Genomic DNA, 12,165 nt, shown 5'->3' with positions numbered 1-12,165 from the left:
TCTTTTCGCGTTGTGTCTGTCTCTCTTTTCGCTTTGTGTCTGTCTCTCTTTTCGCGTTGTGTCTGTCTCTCTTTTCGCTTTGTGTCTGTCTCTCTTTTCGCGTTGTGTCTGTCTCTCTTTCGCGTTGTGTCTGTCTCTCTTTTCGCTTTGTGTCTGTCTCTCTTTTCGCTTTGTGTCTGTCTCTCTTTTCGCTTTGTGTCTGTCTCTCTTTTCGCTTTGTGTCTGTCTCTCTTTTCGCGTTGTGTCTGTCTCTCTTTTCGCTTTGTGTCTGTCTCTCTTTTCGCGTTGTGTCTGTCTCTCTTTTCGCTTTGTGTCTGTCTTTCTTTTCGCGTTGTGTCTGTCTCTCTTTTCGCGTTGTGTCTGTCTCTCTTTTCGCGTTGTGTCTGTCTTTCTCTTTTCGCGTTGTGTCTGTCTCTCTTTTCGCGTTGTGTCTGTCTCTCTTTTCGCTTTGTGTCTGTCTCTCTTTTCGCGTTGTGTCTGTCTCTCTCTTCGCGTTGTGTCTGTCTCTCTTTTCGCGTTGTGTCTGTCTCTCTTTTCGCTTTGTGTCTGTCTCTCTTTTCGCGTTGTGTCTGTCTCTCTTTTCGCGTTGTGTCTGTCTCTCTTTTCGCGTTGTGTCTGTCTCTCTTTTCCCTTTGTGTCTGTCTCTCTTTTCGCGTTGTGTCTGTCTCTCTTTTCGCGTTGTGTCTGTCTCTCTTTTCGCTTTGTGTCTGTCTCTCTTTTCGCGTTGTGTCTGTCTCTCTTTTCGCTTTGTGTCTGTCTCTCTTTTCGCGTTGTGTCTGTCTCTCTTTTCGCGTTGTGTCTGTCTCTCTTTTCGCTTTGTGTCTGTCTCTCTTTTCGCGTTGTGTCTGTCTCTCTTTTCGCTTTGTGTCTGTCTCTCTTTTCGCGTTGTGTCTGTCTCTCTTTTCGCTTTGTGTCTGTCTCTCTTTTCGCGTTGTGTCTGTCTCTCTTTTCGCGTTGTGTCTGTCTCTCTTTTCGCGTTGTGTCTGTCTCTCTTTTCGCGTTGTGTCTGTCTCTCTTTTCGCGTTGTGTCTGTCTCTCTTTTCGTGTTGTGTCTGTCTCTCTTTTCGCGTTGTGTCTGTCTCTCTTTTCGCTTTGTGTCTGTCTCTCTTTTCGCGTTGTGTCTGTCTCTCTTTTCGCGTTGTGTCTGTCTCTCTTTTCGCTTTGTGTCTGTCTCTCTTTTCGCGTTGTGTCTGTCTCTCTTTTCGCGTTGTGTCTGTCTCTCTTTTCGCGTTGTGTCTGTCTCTCTTTTCGTGTTGTGTCTGTCTCTCTTTTCGCGTTGTGTCTGTCTCTCTTTTCGCGTTGTGTCTGTCTCTCTTTCGCTTTGTGTCTGTCTCTCTTTTCGCGTTGTGTCTGTCTCTCTTTTCGTGTTGTGTCTGTCTCTCTTTTCGCGTTGTGTCTGTCTCTCTTTCGCTTTGTGTCTGTCTCTCTTTTCGCGTTGTGTCTGTCTCTCTTTTCGCGTTGTGTCTGTCTCTCTTTTCGCTTTGTGTCTGTCTCTCTCTTCGCTTTGTGTCTGTCTCTCTTTTCGCTTTGTGTCTGTCTCTCTCTTCGCGTTGTGTCTGTCTCTCTTTTCGCTTTGTGTCTGTCTCTCTTTCGCTTTGTGTCTGTCTCTCTTTTCGCGTTGTGTCTGTCTCTCTTTTCGCTTTGTGTCTGTCTCTCTTTTCGCGTTGTGTCTGTCTCTCTTTTCGCTTTGTGTCTGTCTCTCTTTTCGCGTTGTGTCTGTCTCTCTTTTCGCGTTGTGTCTGTCTCTCTTTTCGCTTTGTGTCTGTCTCTCTTTTCGCGTTGTGTCTGTCTTTCTCTTTCGCGTTGTGTCTGTCTCTCTTTTCGCTTTGTGTCTGTCTTTCTTTTCGCGTTGTGTCTGTCTCTCTTTTCGCGTTGTGTCTGTCTTTCTCTTTCGCGTTGTGTCTGTCTCTCTTTTCGCTTTGTGTCTGTCTTTCTCTTTCGCGTTGTGTCTGTCTCTCTTTTCGCTTTGTGTCTGTCTTTCTTTTCGCGTTGTGTCTGTCTTTCTCTTTCGCTTTGTGTCTGTCTCTCTTTTCGCTTTGTGTCTGTCTCTCTTTTCGCTTTGTGTCTGTCTCTCTTTTCGCGTTGTGTCTGTCTCTCTTTTCGCGTTGTGTCTGTCTTTCTCTTTCGCGTTGTGTCTGTCTCTCTTTTCGCGTTGTGTCTGTCTCTCTTTTCGCGTTGTGTCTGTCTCTCTTTCGCTTTGTGTCTGTCTCTCTTTTCGCGTTGTGTCTGTCTCTCTTTTCGCGTTGTGTCTGTCTCTCTTTTCGCGTTGTGTCTGTCTCTCTTTTCGCTTTGTGTCTGTCTCTCTTTTCGCTTTGTGTCTGTCTCTCTTTTCGCGTTGTGTCTGTCTCTCTTTTCGCGTTGTGTCTGTCTCTCTTTTCGCGTTGTGTCTGTCTTTCTCTTTCGCTTTGTGTCTGTCTCTCTTTTCGCTTTGTGTCTGTCTCTCTTTTCGCGTTGTGTCTGTCTCTCTTTTCGCGTTGTGTCTGTCTTTCTTTTCGCGTTGTGTCTGTCTCTCTTTTCGCGTTGTGTCTGTCTCTCTTTTCGCGTTGTGTCTGTCTCTCTCTTTCGCGTTGTGTCTGTCTCTCTTTTCGCTTTGTGTCTGTCTCTCTTTCGCTTTGTGTCTGTCTCTCTTTTCGCGTTGTGTCTGTCTCTCTTTTCGCGTTGTGTCTGTCTCTCTTTTCGCGTTGTGTCTGTCTCTCTTTTCGCGTTGTGTCTGTCTCTCTTTTCGCGTTGTGTCTGTCTCTCTTTTCGCGTTGTGTCTGTCTCTCTTTTCGCGTTGTGTCTGTCTCTCTTTTCGCGTTGTGTCTGTCTCTCTTTTCGCGTTGTGTCTGTCTCTCTTTTCGCGTTGTGTCTGTCTCTCTTTTCGCGTTGTGTCTGTCTCTCTTTTCGCGTTGTGTCTGTCTCTCTTTTCGCGTTGTGTCTGTCTCTCTTTTCGCGTTGTGTCTGTCTCTCTTTTCGCGTTGTGTCTGTCTCTCTTTTCGCGTTGTGTCTGTCTCTCTTTTCGCGTTGTGTCTGTCTCTCTTTTCGCGTTGTGTCTGTCTCTCTTTTCGCGTTGTGTCTGTCTCTCTTTTCGCTTTGTGTCTGTCTCTCTTTTCGCGTTGTGTCTGTCTCTCTTTTCGCGTTGTGTCTGTCTTTCTCTTTTCGCGTTGTGTCTGTCTCTCTTTTCGCTTTGTGTCTGTCTTTCTTTTCGCGTTGTGTCTGTCTCTCTTTTCGCTTTGTGTCTGTCTTTCTTTTCGCGTTGTGTCTGTCTTTCTCTTTCGCGTTGTGTCTGTCTTTCTCTTTTCGCTTTGTGTCTGTCTCTCTTTTCGCTTTGTGTCTGTCTCTCTTTTCGCGTTGTGTCTGTCTCTCTTTTCGCGTTGTGTCTGTCTTTCTCTTTCGCTTTGTGTCTGTCTCTCTTTTCGCGTTGTGTCTGTCTCTCTTTTCGCGTTGTGTCTGTCTCTCTTTTCGCTTTGTGTCTGTCTCTCTTTTCGCGTTGTGTCTGTCTCTCTTTTCGCGTTGTGTCTGTCTCTCTTTTCGCGTTGTGTCTGTCTCTCTTTTCGCGTTGTGTCTGTCTTTCTTTTCGCGTTGTGTCTGTCTCTCTTTTCGCGTTGTGTCTGTCTCTCTTTTCGCTTTGTGTCTGTCTTTCTCTTTCGCGTTGTGTCTGTCTCTCTTTTCGCGTTGTGTCTGTCTCTCTTTTCGCTTTGTGTCTGTCTCTCTTTTCGCGTTGTGTCTGTCTCTCTTTTCGCGTTGTGTCTGTCTTTCTTTTCGCGTTGTGTCTGTCTCTCTTTTCGCGTTGTGTCTGTCTCTCTTTTCGCTTTGTGTCTGTCTCTCTTTTCGTGTTGTGTCTGTCTCTCTTTTCGCGTTGTGTCTGTCTCTCTTTTCGCGTTGTGTCTGTCTCTCTTTTCGCGTTGTGTCTGTCTCTCTTTTCGCGTTGTGTCTGTCTCTCTTTTCGCTTTGTGTCTGTCTCTCTTTTCGCGTTGTGTCTGTCTCTCTTTTCGCGTTGTGTCTGTCTCTCTTTTCGCGTTGTGTCTGTCTCTCTTTTCGCGTTGTGTCTGTCTCTCTTTTCGCGTTGTGTCTGTCTCTCTTTTCGCGTTGTGTCTGTCTCTCTTTTCGCGTTGTGTCTGTCTCTCTTTTCGCTTTGTGTCTGTCTCTCTTTTCGCGTTGTGTCTGTCTCTCTTTTCGCGTTGTGTCTGTCTCTCTTTTCGCGTTGTGTCTGTCTCTCTTTTCGCTTTGTGTCTGTCTCTCTTTCGCTTTGTGTCTGTCTCTCTTTTCGCGTTGTGTCTGTCTCTCTCTTTTCGCGTTGTGTCTGTCTCTCTTTTCGCGTTGTGTCTGTCTCTCTTTTCGCGTTGTGTCTGTCTCTCTTTTCGCTTTGTGTCTGTCTCTCTTTTCGCGTTGTGTCTGTCTCTCTTTTCGCGTTGTGTCTGTCTCTCTTTTCGCGTTGTGTCTGTCTCTCTTTTCGCTTTGTGTCTGTCTCTCTTTTCGCGTTGTGTCTGTCTCTCTTTTCGCGTTGTGTCTGTCTCTCTTTTCGCGTTGTGTCTGTCTCTCTTTTCGCGTTGTGTCTGTCTCTCTTTTCGCTTTGTGTCTGTCTCTCTTTTCGCGTTGTGTCTGTCTCTCTTTTCGCGTTGTGTCTGTCTCTCTTTTCCCTTTGTGTCTGTCTCTCTTTTCGCGTTGTGTCTGTCTCTCTTTTCGCGTTGTGTCTGTCTCTCTTTTCGCTTTGTGTCTGTCTCTCTTTTCGCGTTGTGTCTGTCTCTCTTTTCGCGTTGTGTCTGTCTCTCTTTTCGCGTTGTGTCTGTCTCTCTTTTCGCGTTGTGTCTGTCTCTCTTTTCGCGTTGTGTCTGTCTCTCTTTTCGCGTTGTGTCTGTCTCTCTTTTCGCGTTGTGTCTGTCTCTCTTTTCGCGTTGTGTCTGTCTCTCTTTTCCCTTTGTGTCTGTCTCTCTTTTCGCGTTGTGTCTGTCTCTCTTTTCGCGTTGTGTCTGTCTCTCTTTTCGCTTTGTGTCTGTCTCTCTTTTCGCTTTGTGTCTGTCTCTCTTTTCGCGTTGTGTCTGTCTCTCTTTTCGCGTTGTGTCTGTCTCTCTTTTCGCGTTGTGTCTGTCTCTCTTTTCGCGTTGTGTCTGTCTCTCTTTTCGCGTTGTGTCTGTCTCTCTTTTCGCGTTGTGTCTGTCTCTCTTTTCGCGTTGTGTCTGTCTCTCTTTTCGCGTTGTGTCTGTCTCTCTTTTCGCGTTGTGTCTGTCTCTCTTTTCCCTTTGTGTCTGTCTCTCTTTTCGCGTTGTGTCTGTCTCTCTTTTCGCGTTGTGTCTGTCTCTCTTTTCGCTTTGTGTCTGTCTCTCTTTTCGCGTTGTGTCTGTCTCTCTTTTCGCGTTGTGTCTGTCTCTCTTTTCGCTTTGTGTCTGTCTCTCTTTTCGCGTTGTGTCTGTCTCTCTTTTCGCGTTGTGTCTGTCTCTCTTTTCGCGTTGTGTCTGTCTCTCTTTTCGCTTTGTGTCTGTCTCTCTTTTCGCGTTGTGTCTGTCTCTCTTTTCGCTTTGTGTCTGTCTCTCTTTTCGCTTTGTGTCTGTCTCTCTTTTCGCGTTGTGTCTGTCTCTCTTTTCGCTTTGTGTCTGTCTCTCTTTTCGCGTTGTGTCTGTCTCTCTTTTCGCTTTGTGTCTGTCTCTCTTTTCGCGTTGTGTCTGTCTCTCTTTTCGCGTTGTGTCTGTCTCTCTTTTCGCTTTGTGTCTGTCTCTCTTTTCGCGTTGTGTCTGTCTCTCTTTTCGCTTTGTGTCTGTCTCTCTTTTCGCTTTGTGTCTGTCTCTCTTTCGCTTTGTGTCTGTCTCTCTTTTCGCGTTGTGTCTGTCTTTCTTTTCGCGTTGTGTCTGTCTCTCTTTTCGCGTTGTGTCTGTCTCTCTTTTCGCTTTGTGTCTGTCTCTCTTTTCGCGTTGTGTCTGTCTCTCTTTTCGCGTTGTGTCTGTCTCTCTTTTCGCTTTGTGTCTGTCTCTCTTTTCGCGTTGTGTCTGTCTCTCTTTTCGCTTTGTGTCTGTCTCTCTTTTCGCGTTGTGTCTGTCTCTCTTTTCGCGTTGTGTCTGTCTCTCTTTTCGCGTTGTGTCTGTCTCTCTTTTCGCGTTGTGTCTGTCTCTCTTTTCGCGTTGTGTCTGTCTCTCTTTTCGCGTTGTGTCTGTCTCTCTTTTCGCGTTGTGTCTGTCTCTCTTTTCGCGTTGTGTCTGTCTCTCTTTTCGCGTTGTGTCTGTCTCTCTTTTCGCGTTGTGTCTGTCTCTCTTTTCGCGTTGTGTCTGTCTCTCTTTTCGCGTTGTGTCTGTCTCTCTTTTCGCGTTGTGTCTGTCTCTCTTTTCGCGTTGTGTCTGTCTTTCTTTTCGCGTTGTGTCTGTCTCTCTTTTCGCGTTGTGTCTGTCTCTCTTTTCGCGTTGTGTCTGTCTCTCTTTTCGCGTTGTGTCTGTCTCTCTTTTCGCGTTGTGTCTGTCTCTCTTTTCGCGTTGTGTCTGTCTCTCTTTTCGCGTTGTGTCTGTCTCTCTTTTCGCTTTGTGTCTGTCTCTCTTTTCGCGTTGTGTCTGTCTCTCTTTTCGCGTTGTGTCTGTCTCTCTTTTCGCTTTGTGTCTGTCTCTCTTTTCGCTTTGTGTCTGTCTCTCTTTTCGCTTTGTGTCTGTCTCTCTTTTCGCGTTGTGTCTGTCTCTCTTTTCGCTTTGTGTCTGTCTCTCTTTTCGCGTTGTGTCTGTCTCTCTTTTCGCGTTGTGTCTGTCTCTCTTTTCGCGTTGTGTCTGTCTCTCTTTTCGCGTTGTGTCTGTCTCTCTTTTCGCTTTGTGTCTGTCTCTCTTTTCGCGTTGTGTCTGTCTCTCTTTTCGCGTTGTGTCTGTCTCTCTTTTCGCGTTGTGTCTGTCTCTCTTTTCGCGTTGTGTCTGTCTCTCTTTTCGCTTTGTGTCTGTCTCTCTTTTCGCGTTGTGTCTGTCTCTCTTTTCGCTTTGTGTCTGTCTCTCTTTTCGCTTTGTGTCTGTCTCTCTTTTCGCGTTGTGTCTGTCTCTCTTTTCGCTTTGTGTCTGTCTCTCTTTTCGCGTTGTGTCTGTCTCTCTTTTCGTGTTGTGTCTGTCTCTCTTTTCGCGTTGTGTCTGTCTCTCTTTTCGCTTTGTGTCTGTCTCTCTTTTCGCGTTGTGTCTGTCTCTCTTTTCGCGTTGTGTCTGTCTCTCTTTTCGCGTTGTGTCTGTCTCTCTTTTCGCGTTGTGTCTGTCTCTCTTTTCGCGTTGTGTCTGTCTCTCTTTTCGCTTTGTGTCTGTCTCTCTTTTCGCGTTGTGTCTGTCTCTCTTTTCGCGTTGTGTCTGTCTCTCTTTTCGCGTTGTGTCTGTCTCTCTTTTCGCGTTGTGTCTGTCTCTCTTTTCGCGTTGTGTCTGTCTCTCTTTTCGCGTTGTGTCTGTCTCTCTTTTCGCGTTGTGTCTGTCTCTCTTTTCGCTTTGTGTCTGTCTCTCTTTTCGCGTTGTGTCTGTCTCTCTTTTCGCGTTGTGTCTGTCTCTCTTTTCGCGTTGTGTCTGTCTCTCTTTTCGCGTTGTGTCTGTCTCTCTTTTCGTGTTGTGTCTGTCTCTCTTTTCGCGTTGTGTCTGTCTCTCTTTTCGCGTTGTGTCTGTCTCTCTTTTCGCGTTGTGTCTGTCTCTCTTTTCGCTTTGTGTCTGTCTCTCTCTTCGCGTTGTGTCTCTCTCTTTTCGCGTTGTGTCTGTCTCTCTTTTCGCGTTGTGTCTGTCTCTCTTTTCGCTTTGTGTCTGTCTCTCTTTTCGCTTTGTGTCTGTCTCTCTTTTCGCGTTGTGTCTGTCTTTCTCTTTTCGCTTTGTGTCTGTCTCTCTTTTCGCTTTGTGTCTGTCTCTCTTTTCGCGTTGTGTCTGTCTCTCTTTTCGCGTTGTGTCTGTCTTTCTCTTTCGCTTTGTGTCTGTCTCTCTTTTCGCGTTGTGTCTGTCTCTCTTTTCGCGTTGTGTCTGTCTCTCTTTTCGCGTTGTGTCTCTCTTTCTCTTTCGCTTTGTGTCTGTCTCTCTTTTCGCTTTGTGTCTGTCTCTCTTTTCGCTTTGTGTCTGTCTCTCTTTTCGCGTTGTGTCTGTCTTTCTCTTTCGCTTTCCTTCTCGCTTATCCTGTATTAGAAAAAGAGGACAGTTTTGCTCAAATGTTGAGCAAGAGTATGTGAGTGTTTGACATCTCTGTGTGTCTGTCTGTTTGTCTCTCTCTTTTTATTGATATGTCTGATATACCTAAGAAAGAGAAAGAGAATGAGAGAGAGAGAGAGAGAGAGAGAGAGAGAGAGAGAGAGAGAGAGAGAGAGAGAGAGAGAGAAAGAAAGAAAGAGAGAGACATACAGAGAGAGAGAGAGAGACAGAGACAGAGAGAGACAGAGAGAGAGACAGAGACAGAGAGAGAGACAGAGAGAGACAGAGAGAGACAGAGAGAGAAGGCATTTGTGATAACTTGCTAACATTAATTTGTTAGCAGTAGATTTAGCTACAACGATATAAGTATATGCCTCTTCCTCGGAGGCAGTAGCCTAACATGTTCAGTCACAAATTCACTTGAAAATCGCAACACACCAAACAAAACTGCAGCCAGCCAACCAAACCAAACAGACAACCCAAAGACAACCAGCCAGACAACCCAAACCTGTTTTTGAACGAGGCCAGACAAATAAACGGGGTGAGACCTATACGCGTAGATTATGAATTGCAACAAATCGGCGGCACTGCACTATTCCAAGGAGATGGGAAATATCATTTAAAATTCCTGTCAGGATTATGACTCTGTTCTTTCAAACATTCCTTTTATTTTTCACAGTCTGCAACATGCATAGCCAATATGCTGAAGATTATTATTTTGATCAACAAATATATATATCAGACGTGTGAACCCCTGTATTCTCAAACAAACTTGAGTATTCTCAAACAAACTTGAGTATTCTCAAACAAACTTGAGTATTCTCAAACAAACTTGAGTATTCTCAAACAAACTTGAGTATTCTCAAACAAACTTGAGTATTATCAAACAAACTTGAGTATTCTCAAACAAACTTGAGTATTCTCAAACAAACTTGAGTATTCTCAAACAAACTTGAGTATTCTCAAACAAACTTGAGTATTATCAAACAAACTTGAGTATTCTCAAACAAACTTGAGTATTCTCAAACAAACGTACTCCATGCAGCATCTGAATATCCATGATTCAAACATGCTCCGTCGAACCGTTAATTAAATTTACTAATACATATTAAACAAATTCTTCTTTCAATGTTTACTGACAAAAACTGTGCTCATGTGTCAAAGTACTGGATCAGCTTCGGGCTGCGCTTGTGAAGAAAAGTAGTCTAGGAATTTGTCTTGTATTTTTTCCCACTGACCGTCCTGATCGTATTCTAGACAATCATGCGTACAAAATACGGCGAAATCGTATGGGTTCCCAGGTCTGAAGGCATCATCACCACAACAGTACAGCTAAACAAAAATATCCACGGCATCTCCTGATAACATTGTGCATTTCACATTTAAAAGCCACACCAAGCGAAATCCACTGTCACAAAACAAATGCTTACCTGATAAGGAACACATTAGTTTGAATTGAACATATGACACTTTATAGCTTCAAACAGAGAAAGCAGATTTCTACAGACTCCAAAATATTTTATGGTAGGTTTCTGCAATATAGCCTTGCACTTTCAAAGAGCTTCATAACAATACTACCAAATCTTGTTCGCTTCCGGGCTTTTTTCTTGTTCAGCATTTTTGTTTCTTCTTTTTTTTCTTTTGTTTTGCTACTGCTAGCGATCATTCTCTTGTTCTAAAAGACAATAGAACAAGAAAATAAAACTTGACTTCTCATCGAAACCTACAATTTTAGAAAAAAAGCACACTAAAAAAACCAAAAAAAACCAGCAAACAACAACAACAACGACAGGCATTAAATTTTTTTTTTTTAAATGACCTGCAAGCATGAATGCGCCAATGATACAAGACAAGTACTTACTCTTGTCATTTAGAAATACGACGAAACGGTAATCATAAAGAAGTTGATAAGTATGAACATTCTTACAAACTGACTATTTCCACGACTACTGCTAGCTCAGACACGTTGCTCTAAAAGACTGTCTCGGGCGAAAATTAAAGCAACAAACAAAACTAAACAAAAAGAGCCTACCTAGGCTTGTTTGTCAAGGGTATTCCATATTGAAAAAGTCACAACAACAACGACAAAAGCAACAACAACAACAACAACAACAACAACAACAACAACAACAACAACAACAACAACAACAACAACAACAACAACAACAACAACAACAACAACAAAAACAAACGTCACACACAAAATCACTAACGACCAAAAGAATAAGACCCAAAAGAATGAAGGTTTAAAACAAAAACAAACAAACACACGCACACACAAACAAACAAACAAACAGACAAAACTAAACCAAACATAAAAAAACAACAAAAAAAACCCCTATACAAACGGAAGAAAAGCCTATTGTCACACAACAAATTAACAGAAAGTTTTCTATTGCTCTATGCTCTAAACAAACAGGCGCTTAGAACTATTTTTGGATTTGCGCCCTATAAATACCCTTATTATTATTATTATTATTATTATTATTATTATTATTATTATTATTATTCTTATTCTTACTACGCAAGAAAATCATGCTACTCTAAAGATGCAAACTCGATCTCAAGTTCTATCTACATCGAAGGAAAACAAAAATCTGAATTACGAATCGGTGTGCATGACTTGTACTAGGCGTTTGCTGTGCGAAACACATGCGTTTGGGGTCAACACTTTCGGTATGCTCTTGCACCAAAACTTCAACATATGTAAAAACAGCCATCAAAACTCATTGAAAACACGTAGACACATCATTAACAAACAGCCGAATTATAGCTGTCCCTGCACTTTCATCATAAAGCAGTACGTCTTTCTGGATTGAGTTTTGCTCCAGAAATCCGATTTTCAAAATCGCATGTAATGAATTCGACTTCGGACTTTACAGTCCCTCCTCCATCTTCTTCAATCGTTCATGTCTCTCTTTTCCCAACTTTATACACACATAACTGCCCTTAACATTATACACTTAGATACACACAAATGCATATAAACACACGTACACACGCACTGACAGACAGTAAAAAGGGGGAAAGAAAGAAAAAGAGAAAGAGAAGTCACTGAAGGAGGAAAAAAACAAGAAGAAGAAAAGACACTAATATATCCCCCCCCCCCCCCCACCCCACAAAAAAAAAAAAAAAAAAAAAAATGAACAACAACAACATGACTATTTTAGAGGGTATAGGGAGATACTGCTACCCTACATGCCAACCGGCATAACGGGCAGTAAGTAAGTATAGGGGGATACAGTAACCAGGAAAGGCAGAAGGATGAGTAAGTATAGGGGGATACAGTAACCAGGAAAGGCAGAAGGATGAGTAAGTATAGGGGGATACAGTAACCAGGAAAGGCAGAAGGATGAGTAAGTATAGGGGGATACAGTAACCAGGAAAGGCAGAAGGATGAGTAAGTATAGGGGGATACAGTAACCAGGAAAGGCAGAAGGATGAGTAAGTATAGGGGGATACAGTAACCAGGAAAGGCAGAAGGATGAGTAAGTATAGGGGGATACAGTAACCAGGAAAGGCAGAAGGATGAGTAAGTATAGGGGGATACAGTAACCAGGAAAGGCAGAAGGATGAGGAAGAGGAGAAGGCAAGGACTCCATCTCAACAACAACAACAACAACAACAACAACAACAACAACAACAACAACAACAACAACAACAACAACAATCTCACCACCAACAACAAAAACAATCATACAACCCCTACAACAATCCTACCAACAACGATCCTGACAACAGACCAAAAGTTTCGTCACAACACTAAAAAAACCGCATGACTGGTGTGTGCAAGAGTGTGCCCAAAACGCTAAACACACAAAGCAGCAACAAGCGTGAAAGCAGCACACCTTTCTAAAGATACTGGTGACCTGAGCATTTGCTTGACCGATGTCCGGCAAAGGGGCTGGGCTGCCCGTGTGTGTTGGACTGCCATTAGGGGCCAAGCTGGTCTCCCTTGTCCAGTAGTAGGCATCGCTGAACTCTCGGAGAAGGGTCAAGTCGTTGTTGTCGCTCGAGTCCTGGCACAAAGACAGAAATGAAGGTGTGTACAATTCGCAGTCTTACTCAAATGATCAGCTGATAAGAA

General features: G+C 43.7%; 1 protein-coding gene across 1 annotated transcript in view; it reads right to left on the bottom strand.

Moving 5' to 3' along the window:
* LOC138952397 (WD repeat-containing protein 64-like) overlaps positions 1-12,165 on the bottom strand; it is a gene marked incomplete at its 5' end in the record, with an annotated part of 107,277 nt that overhangs the window by 51,075 nt on the left and 44,037 nt on the right. Inside the window, 1 exon segment of the mRNA XM_070324063.1 lies at positions 11,927-12,097. Coding sequence (XP_070180164.1) covers positions 11,927-12,097 — 171 coding nt within the window.

The sequence above is a fragment of the Littorina saxatilis genome, linkage group LG17 (genome assembly GCF_037325665.1).
Source record: "Littorina saxatilis isolate snail1 linkage group LG17, US_GU_Lsax_2.0, whole genome shotgun sequence".
NCBI lineage: Eukaryota > Metazoa > Mollusca > Gastropoda > Littorinimorpha > Littorinidae > Littorina > Littorina saxatilis.
The sequence above is the reverse complement of the archived record's forward strand: the minus strand, read 5'-3'. Positions and strand labels throughout refer to the sequence as shown.